Source organism: Protopterus annectens, chromosome 6.part0 (assembly GCF_019279795.1).
Source record: "Protopterus annectens isolate FY-2018-M chromosome 6.part0, PAN1.0, whole genome shotgun sequence".
Classification (NCBI taxonomy): Eukaryota; Metazoa; Chordata; order Ceratodontiformes; family Protopteridae; genus Protopterus; species Protopterus annectens.
This window is the reverse complement of record NC_056737.1, coordinates 262,996,190-263,011,297: the sequence shown is the minus strand read 5'-3', so window position 1 is coordinate 263,011,297 and position 15,108 is coordinate 262,996,190. Positions and strand designations below refer to the sequence as shown.

Here is a 15,108-nt window from a genome sequence, read left to right as displayed (position 1 = left end):
TCTCTTCAGAAGGGCAATCGTCTTGATGCTATACAGGTCTCCTGTGGGATCACAACAGAAACCATCTGAAGTATACAGCCAGATGTACCGTGGGTTCTGTATCCTCTGAGTATGTCAGAATCAGACTGGGTAGATAGTGTCAAGGCCTAGGCCTGTCAATTTTTTTCTTATGAGCATGAGGTACATCTGGAGTGCCATCTTGGAATATGCCAGGCACTTCAGTCATTGTTAAACACCACCTTGGGTCCAAAGACAAATGGAAGTAAAGTCTTGGACACAAAGGAATGACCAAGGGAACAAGCTTTATAATCAAGTTCTGCATCTAGCCAAGAGAGAGATTGGGTACGGAGGTCTTTGCAAGTAACCTGCTTATCACACACATACTTACCCCTCCAGGCTGACATCTAACAAAATTACAGCAAAACAATATAGGCAAAAAGGAAGGTTCCCCCCAAAGGGACACTTAATCTGAATCCAAAGTGGTTAATGGTATAAAACCACCACAGAAAGACCAGACTTGGCAGGTGAAAATCTGCATTCAGGCTGGTGGAGAGACAGTCTTAGGATTCATGCTCATACATCTGTTAATATACTCCTACGCTTCATACTTCAGATTCATCTGTTTGGAATACTGCAAAAGTGATTTCAGTTAGGACATCTTTGCTTAACTCCACCTCCAGTTAAAGCTGTATAAACTGCAGAGTTAAGCTGTGGTACATCACTGCATGTCTAAAGCCCATCTCATCAACTGTCTACACAAATTTACTAACTAAACAAAGGAAACTCCAACCAGTATTATCAGGAACCAAAAAACTCCAAAAACACTGGCCCCACAGCACAAGAACTTCAGTAAAGAAAGTCAACGCGTAGCTAGCGTACAAACTTTTATTTTAATGCTTTCGTCCTCAGAACTTGTAACAAACAATATTCATATGAACACACATTTATACATTTTCAACTTAATTTAACAAGCACAGTTACCTTGTTAACAAAATCAATCTAATTAAGCCCTCTTGTAACAGCAACAAAAAAAAAACGAGAGAATGCAACCATTCTTAGTTTTAACACAGTGTCTTATTTTTTTAAAAAAAACTTTATGTTGATGACTTCATTTAACCCAGGCTTTTTGTCTCTCTAACTCAATTTGCCAATAAGTTTCCCTTTGTTCCAAATAATTTTTAAAATCCCCTCCTCTTAAATCTAACATGGCTTGTTCTACAATGGAAAAAAGAAAATGTTTGTGGTCAACACATTCAACAGAATGCTTATATAAAGCGTTATTGTCGTCTCTCATTTATACAGTACTGATGTTCTCTAATCCTTTTGAAGAGGGCTCTAACAGTCTTATCTATATAGAACTCTGTACATCCACTACAAATACTAATGTATACCACTCTGCTAGTTCTACAGGTAAAATGTCCTGGAGCCCTAATGGTTCATGGAAAAGTCTGTATAGATACAAATGGCCTTTCCAAAATGAATCAACAAAACTTACAGCTACCACATTTAAACATCCCGTTAACTGAGTGTATACAAAGTATTTGGAATGTACCTACTACTTTCTCTGTGCAATAATTGTTTTAAATTTACTAACTACCTGTTATTGGTGCTCAAGCCAGGTTCGTATCACGTAGTCGAACTTTTACAAGTTCGAACCTCATATGGTCGAGATCAAATTTGTAAAAGTTTGAGCGTTTGAATGGAAATCTTCATAAGCAAAGGTTTCCATTTTGTTCAATGGGGTGCGATCTCGGAGTTGGTATATTTAAGTAGCAGGAGGTGTGGGGGGGTACAGTTTATTTTGTTTTCCTTTTTTTATACATAGTCTAAGTTTTATAACTTCGAACATAATGGTTCGAACATTACGTGTTCAAAGTTATAAGACTTTGACTATGTGATATAGACCCGCTCAAGCCACATTTTTTTCTACCCACACTTCCCAGTACAGCCCAAATCAACATCTTAACTGATTCCTTCAGTAGTTGTGCAAAGAGGCTCTGGTTTGTGTTAAGAGGCATGTTGCACTACATGTGTAGGCTCAAACTGTTCTTTTAGACAGACAGCATGCCAGTAAATCAAATCCAAACTTCATATGGCTTAAGAGGAAACGGCACCTATTAGGTAAGCATCTGGAACTAAGGATTTGCACTTTCCAACAGTCTCTGTAACCAGCTTGGTTGAAATGAGTATCGTGAGACAATACTGCAATTGTCTCATGTTTAACCACCAGCTACTTACACAAACTGATACAGTGTGATAGAAGGAGTTATATAATGTTTCTGGAATCAAAGTTCTCACACAAAGCCACTACAAAGAAGCAAGTGATCAGTAAAACACAACACCACACTAAATTAACCAAGCAGCTCAGACCAAACACACACAGGCCTACATATGCCGATGTACTTAAAAGTAAAGCATTTACAACTCAAAAGTCTTCTTAGTGTAACCCAAGGACCACACACCCTCAAGTAACCTCATGGTCAGACACACCTAGCAGTCAGTGCTTCAAATCAAACAAAGACAAAATAAGACAAATTTCCACATAGTCCAATATTCTAGTCAAAGGTAACTCTATAGTGAGACCAATGCATCACTCAACAGGCAGTGCAAGGGCAGGGTCATGATCAGTTGCCTATCAACTGCCAGGATTAGCTGCATCACTTATGCAATCACGCTCCTGCACTAACAAGTTCACATTTGACATAGTCATAGTGCATGTGGGTGTAAATAACATACTTCCATAGAACAATGAACAAAGCTTTCAAAATGGATCTCTGAAAAAGGTATGAACGTAGCCTTGAGCAGCATTCTATCAACACCAGGAATGATGTGGCAATGAGAACAAAAAATACTGGCAAACAATTTGGCATAGATTATGGTGTCATTCTAAAGCGGCACAACATACATATTGCTTACAGATGGGAGACAGCATTAACTGCTTTGCCAGGGATAACCTGCACCTACTCCTCCTAAAGCTTTCCTAGACTGGCAAATCCTTGTCCTCCTCTATACTGCCTTCTTTAAGCAATGCTGGCCTACAAAAACAAACGTAAAACACTATCTGGATAACAAAGGTATTGCTGTTTAACACCAGGAGATGAAACTGAACTCCACTTGCTATAAGCACTACTTAGCCTGGAAAACTAATGTATACATCATCACAGAGACATTGTTCAAGACCAGTGACAGCACTCCATCAGTGCATACCACAAATTCAGGACCACAACACTAGATGAAGTCACTAAAGGTGGAGGTGTCTCCATATTCTTAAGAAATCATTTTGTCTCCAGACTTCTTAAGGTAATGACCTGGAACTCCTCCACATCCAATTCACTAATAAAACCCCATTATCAAATCACTGCCTACAGGACCCCCTCCATGCCCTCTTCACCCAATACCTTATACATATCTAGTACAACCACCATTCTCCTTGAGGGACTTCAACTATCCCTCAGATTAACTGCAAGATTTATATACCCTCAAATATGTATGGCCAAAAATTTCCAGACTTCATCAAACTCTCTGGACTAACTAGTCCGCACCCCAACAAGGGATGATAAAAGCCTAGACTGTCCTCACCACTATGAGACAGCTTTTTACCCCACCGTCACTTTCTCCCTGGTCAAATTAGACCACAAATCAAGTCACATTTACCATAACACTGAAGCCAGTAGCATTCTCAATACCATGATATTCAGAAAATATGCAAAGTCCAACCTGCTAAAACCGAGCCATTATTTGGCTACATTCAGAATTTCTTTCCAACCTGATAACCCCCACTACTTGTGCAGAATCCTTTACTATGAAATTCTACGTACATCTAAACAATCTACATAGATGCATGTGCCCCTCTCCAAAGTAAATACATACTAAATTTAAAAACAAACCTCTATGGTGCAACCCAAATATAAACAGGCTTTCTAATATTTGTGGCGGGGGCTTTTGGGGGGGGGGGGTGACTCTGCATACAAAATAAATTTAACGCTCAAGATACCAAAAACACTGGTTAAACTTATCATGGAACTCTAGACCTTAATCAAATCAACCAAAGCCAGAATAAAATAAAAATACACAATGTTAGAAACCTCAAAACAATGCATAGTGCCAATAGTAAATATTAAAATCAAAAAACGAAGCGCAGTGCAAACAGTAAACTAATAAAAGAAAAAATGCACTGTGTGAGGACAAAACTGCACCGGACAACCGAGAACCTACTAACAGTTTTATTGAACGTTAAACGTTTGACAATCAACACGTTTTTCGTCACATAAAATTAGACTTCATCATAAAATGTTTTTTTTTTTTTTTTTGGTAAAATTCAGTTACTGTCTAGTAAATACATTGCCAGGATGCCTGCAGCAAAGAAGAAATTTGGAAAACCTGAAAGAAAATCAACCAGAAAAGATGAAGTGAATGCACAGTCTGAGTAGGATTCTGTAGGATGGAAAAAAAATAGAAGTTGTAACTTTCCATTCAGATAAACTGATAAAACGGCAAAAAAATAAATAAAAAAAGACTACTCCGAGGTTGACATGAGGAAAAATCTGGCTGAATATGAGGTTTCTCAAAAACAACTATTTAAATAAACAGAGTTAGAAAACAGCAAAAACTTGAAAACAAAAAAGCGAATTGATAGATTACCACAATAAAGGCAAAATGTTCTTAGCGCTTTCATCCACTTTATTAGAGCGTGAACTTCTTCAGAAAAGACATGAGCCCTCTCCTTCTCATGTCTTTTAAAACTATACAGGAAGTGATATCACAATTGAATTAATTAAACAATGATTAATCAGTAACGATGTTCAGTAAAATCTGTAAAACTTTTTTTTACAAAAATTAACTTGTAAAATACTTCAACTTTCTTGCAAAAAATCAAAAACCTTATGTAGGGTACAAAAATCATACACTATGGTGAAACAGACTATATATACACACTATATATATATATATATATATATATATATATATATATATATATATATATATATATATATTTTTTGTACACACACATATATATATATATATATATATATATATATATATACATATATACATATATATATATATATATACATATATATATATATATATATATATATATATATATACATATATATATATATATATATATATATATATATATATATGTATATACACACACACACATATATATATATATACACACACATATATACACACACACGTGCACACACACATCTGAAAACACATTCATATACATATATCTATATACACACACACTTTTGTGTGTTTCTGTGTATGTACACACAATCCCCTACAAACAGTCTCTTTCGCTCACTTGTGCTCCCTACCCCACTCCAAAACACACACACCCCGCATCTCATTCCCCCTCACATACGCACACCAATGTACTGAGCCATATACACTAGTGTATATGCACATATATTTGAGTGTATGCACATACCAGCAGAAAGAGTTGATCTTGACAAAACTTTGGAAGAAGGGCAAAGTATTAAAAAGTGGAGACTGCAGAAAATGATTATTCACTGTACACCATGCAGAAGAGAAGCAAATTTATCCCAGCAACCCGGGAATGTTGAAAGGCAGGTTGAGACTCAAACTGCTGTACTCAACTGTCTTCAAAGTGTTTTTTCATAGAGGATCAAAATAATTTTTGACTCAGTTCAGGCTATGGAAAAAATAAAATGTATCTAACAAAACAATGAGCCAGCAAGCAGAAGGGGACTCTTTCTCATTCTTCTGATGGTAAGGTTCATAGAGAGAGTTTGCCAGTGAAACCTTTTCCAATGTTCCAAAGGAAAATTGTTGAGACACAGAAATAAGCACAAAAGCTGACTATCGTGGACTTGAACCAGAGTCTGGTGGTGGGAGAACAAAAAGATCAGCATCTCTGAAATTACTGAATAAGTGAAAGACTATAAAGTACCCCATTTGTGAAATATTGTTTTTACAAGGAAACGTGGCTGAAAAATATTGGACTTTTGTTGACTAGGGTAAAATTGAGTGGACTGTACAGAATATACCCAACTTTGCATCATTAATGTTTAGGAGGAAACTAAAAGTAGGAAAACTAACCAAGTAAAGCAATTTTCTTCTTAAAACATTTCATGATGTAAACCGCATGTTGTATACAAAAAAAGACTAGACAAAAGCAAGTTTAACATTCATATGCTATGATACTGATCTGCTGTTGTGTGGTGGGGTGTAAAATGCAATGATTATATGCAGAATTAGGATAGTTTCTCTTTTTACATTACAAAGATAGACTACCTTGGCTTAAGCTGTAAAAAGGTGTTTTTGTAAGCATGGAGACTTTAAAATAAGGTAAAATGATGAAAGCCATGCATATGCTAAGCTTCTTATGACTGCAAAGGTATTAGCTTGTTTGTTTTCCACTGGCTAGTGTTCCAGTGGAGTTGAGATATCTGCAGTTGAGAGCAGCTGTGCAATTTCTTAGTGAAATTTACAAAGACTAATTGCAGAGTACATTTCCATGACGTGAAGCTGTCTGCAGGTGCAAGCAATTAGTCTTGGGAATTCTGAGTATTCTTCACTGAGGGAAATGCAAAGTTTAAAGGTACAATGGTAAGCAATTCAGTGAAAAAATTAAATTTGAAATTATAGGAAGTAAATAAGAGGTAACAACCTCCCTAGCAGCCTTAATACTTAAAGTCAGTTGACAGAACAGTGTATAGCTTTATTTAAAGAAGCCAGTGTACTTTTCTTAGGGCTAAAAGTTAATTTAATGAAAGCACACAAGCTGCTTTTCATATCTGGCAGGGGAAGAGAGATAAGAAAAGAACAGACAGCAATCAGTGTAAGTGGGAGCACACACGCTATATGTAGCATGTGCTTCAACAGGGTGGATAATGCCTGTGGGTGCATCAGCCAATTTTGGGCAATTGTTCCATTCTCAAAGGTTAAACCATGTTTTTAAGATGTACATAGTTTTGTGTGTTTGTTCCAAGTTATTAGGGCATGGAGGTGTTTTGTATTTAGTTTTTTGTGTTTCATTAAAACAAAAAAACTCTTGAAAAATGTGACAAATTCAAATGGAGATAAGAAACAACTATAAAAAAGATCAGTCAGACAAACATTAGTAAATGCATGTAACACAAAAGCTAGAAATACGCATTCAAAAAAACTGCCATGTAAATTATGTGAGAAGAACAGTCTTTTATTAAGATGGCTATGCTGTCCGTATTATCATGGAATTTGAATGGCCTTACAGGTATAGATAAAAAGGAAAGAGTTAAGTTGTACTAAGAAATGCAGAGTACAAATAGCAATGCTGCATGAGACATATTTGAAAATAAATGGGCATGTAACTGTCAAAGAGAATTTTAGAATGGATATTCAGCAGAATAATAGGAAGAAAGGAAAAGGGGAGTAATTATATTAACTGCTAGAGTGGTTCCAACAGTAATAAATGAGAGGAAAAAGACAAAAATGTCAGACGTGTGGTAGTAAACGGCTACTGGCAAGGGTGGGGAGATTACAACGGCATATTTATATTCCACCAAAAAACGCTATTATGGTGCTTAAAAACATTTTAGGAGAAAATCAACAATCAGCAGGAAATATTACTTATAGGTAGGGGCTGGAATTTGATTTGCCATAGGGAGGCTATATCAGGGGCACCTAGAAGAGACGACATAAGAGAGGATAGACTTCTGAAAAAAACTTGTGAAAATATTTTGTATGGAAGATGTGAATTCAGTAGTAGCAACTCAGAATTTACATATTATTCCCAAGGTACAATAACTGGGCTAAACTAGATAGAATTACATTTCACAGGAACATGTGCATGTATTTGAACGTTTCTGACACCTATCCAGTAACTAATTTTGATCTTACCCCAATAACAAGTAAGATAAAATGCAAGATAATTAAGTAAATAAGGCACTGGTGCTTTCCCACCTACCTGTTAAAAAGAGAGGAATTTAGGGAATGGATAGTGGAAACTATTTCAGAGACATAACGGAAGATAGAAATGTCTTCAGAAGTTATAGCTAGCGACTGGGATAAGATGAAAATGCAGTTTAAGATGGGGTCAAAATCAAAGAGAGACATGGTTAAGAAGTAATAGAAATTGCTTAGAGTGGATGACAAAGGTTAAAGTATTGCAGAATAAGGTGACTCATAAAACAAGAGGAGGAACAAATGCAGAGTGCTAAAGAGAACATAGGATAGTATCTGGATAATATACAGGACTTTAGGAAGACTGCAGTTAAGCATCTATTTTTTTGATAATTCTACAGCTCAAAACTTTTAGCATAACTTGGGCAACAGAATTTTGAAAGGGTTGTCGCCAAACTTGGAGAACCTATAAGAAAAATAACCAGACTTCCTGCAGAGATTATAGAGATATTCTGGAAAATTTAGGAACATTTGTACAAAGCAGAAAAATGTGGAAATCAAGAAAAGGTACAAATAGAAATAATTATGGAAGACTTAATTATGCCAAGGTTACAGGTAGACAAGGCTCAACAACTAACAGTTAAGATAAGAGGTGATGACATAAAAACAATAAAGTACAATAAATTTAAGGAAAGTCTCCAGGAACAGATGGCATTCCTGTGGAAGTTTGGGAAATAGGGAAGAAAGTGATAAAGATTTAGATAGAAGATTTTGTTTTGGGAGGAAGCTGTGGGGGCTGTGTTACCTAACGATGGCAGAGACCCTTCAAACCTAGATTCATATAGACCCATTTCAGTTTTAAACCACAATTATAAAGTGTTTATGTCTATGCTAGCTAAAAGAATGGCAAAAGTATTGACAAAATTGGATATGAATCTGTGTGGTTTTATGAAGGGGAGGCAAATAGATATGAATCAGTTTGGTTCTGTGAAGGGAAAGTAAACATTTGCCAACATTAACAGAAAAATGATGATCCAGAGGGAGGCAGAATGTAAGAAAAGACCTCTGTCGTTGGTGAGTCTTGATGCAGAGAAAGCATCTGACAGAGTAGACGGGGATCTTATGAGTAGGGCACTGGAAGCATTCACATCCCCTAATATAAAGGTTAATTAGAAAGACATAAAAAGGATTGGAGACCAACTTAAGTGTGAGGGTTCTTCTCAGATAAGCTGTGTTTGAACACAGGAACAAGGCAGGGGTGCCCTCTTTCCCTTTGTCAATTGCTTTAAATTTACAGCCACTGGCAAAGAAAATAAGGGACTCAGAAATACAAGGATACAAATGGTAGGACAAAGCAAGGAAAGTTTGCTTTATTTGCAGAGGATATTATTCTGTACCTGATAAATTCAGAAAATTACATCTGAGTGTTGTGGGACATTCTGAGCTAGTTTCAGGTCAGTTTGGGATATAAAATTAATGAAAATAAAACAAAGGCTATAGCCATGAAATATGTACCCCCACACAATGTTTTCAGCAATACCCATATTTACAGGGAGAAAAGATGAAGTATTTACAAGTATGAATTAAAAAGGCTTCTTTAAAGGCAGCTAAGGATACATGGGAAGAGATTAAACAAAAGATAATACATTTAGAAAGTGGAAACTTATTTATGGATATGGATAGTAAGATACAACCACTGAAAATGTTTTTGATCCCTTCGGTCTTGTGTGTATATGGGTCAGGCATACTTTTATCAACCCAAGGAGAAGTTAGACAATAGTTAATAAAGAACTGAAGCAATGGAATTTATCTGGAAGGAAAAGAGGGCAAGAGTCAAGTCAGATAAGTTGATCCTTCCAAAAACACAAGGTGGTTTAGGTTAACCTGACTTGAAGGGATATTTTAGAACTACACAGTTAAGACTCCTATGCATAACACAGGCAGAAGGTTATAATTCAAAGTGGAAAGGGATGATGATAAAGCAAGGGAGAAGTTCAAGGAATATAAAGTGGGATTTTGGATGCAGATCCTTAAGAAGGATAACTGCACAGGATATTATATTCATAAAGTAGCAGAAAGTATTCTATGAACTAAGACAATATGAGAATGGAGAAAGAAGAATTTTGCCAATAGGGATAACTGCAAGCAGGAGTACAGAAAATAGGCAAGAGGGGGCTGAAATTTACTGGAGAAACCTGGCAAAAGAACCTAGATACTGGCAGCAAAGAACTCAAGCAGGAAAGGTAACAGAGTGGGCTGAGGCCAAGAAGATATTCAGACTGCAGGCTAGGGGATGCCTTCCCTACCAGGGCTTGACCTCACAGTACAGGCAAAGAAAAAGGGATAGGGAAATTTTAAGTGAAAGATGTGCTTTGGTCAAATTTTTAGTTGAATCTAGAACAGTAGCAGCTGTTAAAGGGATAATTAGTAGGGCATATAAAATACTGCATGATAACTAAGAATCAATCACAGCACATTAGAAAAGACTGAGAAGAGAGACTGGAAAAGCAATTTACAAGAAAATAATTGGAAAACATATATGTGTGGCTCTCCCAAGTATGCAATCAAGCCCAGAAGGTTTAAGATCCTTGCTTAGAAATGTTTGCATTGGTATTGTTACACCATAAGCAGACTTCAAACAATTTTTGTTCAGGTAGATAGCACATATTGAAGATGCAATGCAGAAGAAAGAGGTAAGCAGGAACATACATTTTTGGAGTGTAATGAGTTATATTACTTTAGAAGGAATTTCTAAAATCTGCTACCAGAAATATTGAGTGAACAAATGACTAAGTAAGGAAATTATTCTTTTGAGCTGGGATGTACAATCTGAATTGCCAAGACAAAGAAACGCCTTATTAAGTTTAATTCTGTTGGCTGCCAAAAAAAGCAATTACTAGAAAATGGAAATCAAAGTCTATACCAACTGCATTTGAGATATTGAATATTACAGAAGAGATATAAGAACGTGAAGAGGGATCTTTAAAAAAGAGAACGGGAAAACTGCATTAGAAGTAAATGAAAATTGTGGGAACAATGCATGCATAACAATGTTCAAGAGGAGGAGGAGTGAAGTTTAAGCAAAGGCAGGAATTCAGCAACTTTTTTGTAATGGTGGACTGATGATAACAGCAAAGAAAATATATTTGATGTGCATTGCATTTACATAAAAAATGTTAAAATGGTTTTATTTTCTATTAATGTAGGTTTGCCTATGCCTTAAGTGGTAATTTAATAAAGCTACTTAAAAAAGAATAAGTCCTCAAGGCACTATCCAAGGCCAAATACACAATTTCCTTTGAACAGAATGGGCTGATTACTAGACAGCCTGAAACAGGACTTGCCAGACCCCCTACAGAGGCTATTCAATATCAACCTCCAAACAGGGATTCATGTCAAATGAATGGAAGACAGCTAGTCACCCCCCCCCCCTTCAACAAGGTTGGGGCATCAATGGTCCCAGGTATTTCTAGACCCAAAAGCCTGGCCAGTCACATCTACAAAGCTACAGAAAGGGATCACAATGGAAATGATAAATACGGACATAGGCAACCTAAATATTCTTGACCCCAGCCAGTTCAAGTTAGTTAAGGGGGACACACAGCCTACTTAATCTGGTCGACATCTTCAAGATATCACTTGAAGGAGTGGATATACAAGCTACAAAAGCATTCAACATCTCCTCACACACTGGTATCATAGACAAACTCTCCTAGCTAAATTTAATTCCCTGGATAGCAAACTGGCTCATCAACAAAACCCTGAAAATTAGGATGGGTGGTTCTATCTCCATGAAAAGACTTGCCACTAACAGTATACCCAGGTTCAGTCCTTCGGCCACTCCTCTTTGGCATTTTCTTCTCTGAGGTCAAAGCAAATATAAAGTGTTTAAGGGTGACCCGGTCTGCACATGACTATAAACCTCCTGCCATCATAAATTCCCCAGAGGAAACAAAGGCATTTCAAGTGAGTCCTTCCCAAACTAATGGCCAGTGTCAAAACCATGGGCAAACTAAATTCCAAGAAATATGCAATTCTATCCCTTTAGCATGCATAATGTCCCTTGTAACTATCACAATGACAACATACTACAGAAAACTGATCCTATAGTCAGGAATCTGGGAAACCATAAGGACAGTGAACTGTGCTTTGATCACCATGCATCCACTATTGTAAAAGTCCTTTCATCACACAGCATACATCTAAAGGTATGACATCCAAGTTACAGGGTTGTAATCATGCCACTGTACTTGGTTCTCATCAGGCTGATTACAGAATATAATGCTCCTTTTGATATGTTCCTGTTCAAACACTTGTCACAACTGGAATGACCACAACTCTTTCTCACAAAATAAATAAATAAATAAAATCAACAGCCTAAATCATAAAAACTATGTAGACCATCTCAAAGCCTTGACCCTCTCTTCTTAGTAACAAATATGCTGCTAAGAGGCAACTTCTCTTGTGAAGAGACTATCTTGTCAGACCTATTAAAGTCAAGTCCAATGGTAGGTAGAGTTGATACCCATTCAGGGGATCTTAATTTCTTATGAAAAATGAATAAATAGAACATGTTGCAGGAGTAAGTATATATCACATAGAAAACCAATTCTATAGCACTATCTTCCACTATACATAAAGCAAAGAACTTCTCTTTTTCTACGCAAACATATTTTGGATGAATTGATAGGAAACTGCAAATTCAAACCATTTAACATCCATGTCCCTTCACTGATACAGACAACAACTAAAAGTCCCAACAAATCCATGTTCTGCCTGCCTCTGGGTTACTCACACTCAAAATATAAGGGCTAGAAACTACCACCGGAATGTAAGGCTAGGCTTCTTAAGATCCGCCTAAACCACTAACCTAGTTAGGTACCAATGAACTACTACAGGCACCAGTTGTGGAACCAAGTGACAATCTGCTGTTTTCTTTTTCCTCACCTTGGCTGATGCAGTCACCAAAGATTCTATAAAATTTGGGATCACTGGTATCACACAAAATGGATACCTTGCCACCCCACAAGTGGCACACTATCTACTTTCTGAGGACAGTGCCACTACAAGCACTAAATCTACCTTAATGTAACACACTTCCTTCAAATATGGATATGAAAAGAATTTAAAGTTTCCTGCCCTTCAAAATGAATGAAAATTGAAAGGAATAGCATCAGTATTTGCTAGTACATATTGTAGGTTTAAGTTAAAGGGATTTAGTTTCCTATGTATGCTAATGTATACTTCATAGACCTTTAAACCTTGCATTCACAAACAGCAGTTACATTTTCAGTGGATATCAAGATAAGCAGATTACAGTTTCAGCGAATGAGCACAGTGCAAAGTTAGTGCAAACTGCCACTTTACAATGACGCAGTGAAGCAGCGACACTCATTACATACCAGTTCTGTCAGGCAGAGGAGTAGTGGAGGGTGTTCTGTTAGATTTAAGTATATTCAGCGCTCCACTAACCATATCTGTAATGCAAGACATAGGCTCAGCAAGTCAGTTTTAATCACTCAACTTCCCACCTTCTCTACAAACATTTAATGCAAAATCTTAAAGCAGCTGGTTCTACAATATTTCAGCTCAGCTGCAGAACTATATTCACTTACAATTTTTACTTTACGAATGATCAACATGCCTTTTCATTTTACATACCTCCCACACTCCTCCTTTTTTGTCTTTTGGGTGATTCGCATTCTGCTTCTTCAAGACTTTCAACTGACGGAGTTAAACAACCAGGTTCGACACCAAGCATAGCAGGTATCTTTTCTAGAATAAATTCAGGTACAACTCCTAAAAATATTCAAAAATATGTATTACAAGGCCTGAAGAAATAAAACTTCTACACTAACCTATCCCTAACTTTTCATACATATCACCAAGGTTTACTCTGAGGGATGCTTCTGTGTCTGTATACTGGCACAATGTCCCAGGTTATTACCTTGGTTGGCACTTACTTCCCCCTGTGGAACTGAGCATACTGTACTCTTTTCTGCTTAAAAAGACAGAATTAATAAAGTATAGCATTGCTTCTTTAACCAAGATCTTGTATATACATTTTTTTTAACCCTAACTTCATATTAAATTTACATTCACTCAGAGATGGAAAAATAAGATCTACATTTGTCCCTGTCCACTAATGACTTCCTCTTTTAAGAGCAGCAGCTTAGTCTCTCACTCAAAGTAACTTAGTTCTTAGGAATAAACAGCTTTTACCAACCAGGAAGATTGTAGGTCTTCCCATTTCAGTTTTTTTTTCTTTTTTTACATTTAAGACAACACTTAGGGAGCAAGACTTACCACAGGATTCACAAACACGGGGAGTTCCACTGATTAAACGATCTTTTGTTAAAGAGTTAAGGTCAAGTATGCAAATTCATGTGTTTCTAAACAACTGCCATACAAGCACTTGAGTTACTAAATGAAAATGCACCGAGATTCACAGCTATACTGCAAAAAAAGAAGACATCAGGCACTTCCTAAATTAATGTCCTACACTTGACTTCGATACTAATTTCCACCCACTGGTTGCAACAGGAGTTGGTTTTACTTCTTTATTCAGATGAAGTTAACATTGGCTAAGCACAAGTGACTTCCCTAAGTAACAAAGAAACTGTGGTCTAGTTAAGTGCCTTGCTCAGTCAGCCAGTAAGCAAGTGTAAACTGAAGAACTCAACCTCAAATGTAGAGAGCAAAGCTTATTAGCATCACAGCCTCTGTTCTGACCCTCTGTGTTATACTCACAGGACAAACGGGTTGCTACATCTTTTGTGGCATTCTTCAAGCCAAAATACTACCCTTTATAAAAGACAAATATTACTTCACTATGAACTCAGACTCTTCTCACTATCCACAACGTATCCACCCTCTGACCCAAGTTCTTAATTCAATGTTTACATAACTTAAGGTATAACAACTTTAGTTATTCAACATTTCTGAAATACTATCAGGGTAACGACCATGTATTAAAAAGAAACACTGGCACACAGACAACCAGGAAACTTCAGCAACATCAGGTCTGGCTCTGTATGCCACACAAACTGGGCATTTGGTTTGTATTTCTCGATTTTCTAGATGGGAGAAAAAACTGAAAGGGGTCATGTGCAATCAAATTCCAAGGAAAGATAGCTCTTCTGTGCTTCAGTAAGAACAAAGAACAGTTGTGTACACTTACCATAAATGTAGATGTTAGAGTGTATTCACTGTTGCAGTCATTACATTTGGGTAAAACTCCATTGCCCC

At 36.8% G+C, this 15,108-nt stretch overlaps 1 protein-coding gene across 2 annotated transcripts in view; it reads right to left on the bottom strand.

Moving 5' to 3' along the window:
* The window catches only part of LOC122804250 (rho GTPase-activating protein 11A-like), a 1,502,515-nt gene that overhangs the window by 633,621 nt on the left and 853,786 nt on the right, over positions 1–15,108 (bottom strand). The window contains exons 6-7 of one of the 2 annotated variants that reach the window (XM_044074009.1): positions 13,522–13,659; positions 13,263–13,337 (exon numbers count right to left, since the gene is read on the bottom strand). In XM_044074009.1, coding sequence (XP_043929944.1) covers positions 13,263–13,337; positions 13,522–13,659 — 213 coding nt within the window. The remainder of the gene's footprint in view (positions 1–13,262; positions 13,338–13,521; positions 13,660–15,108) is intronic. The other variant, XM_044074010.1, reaches the window with a different exon arrangement.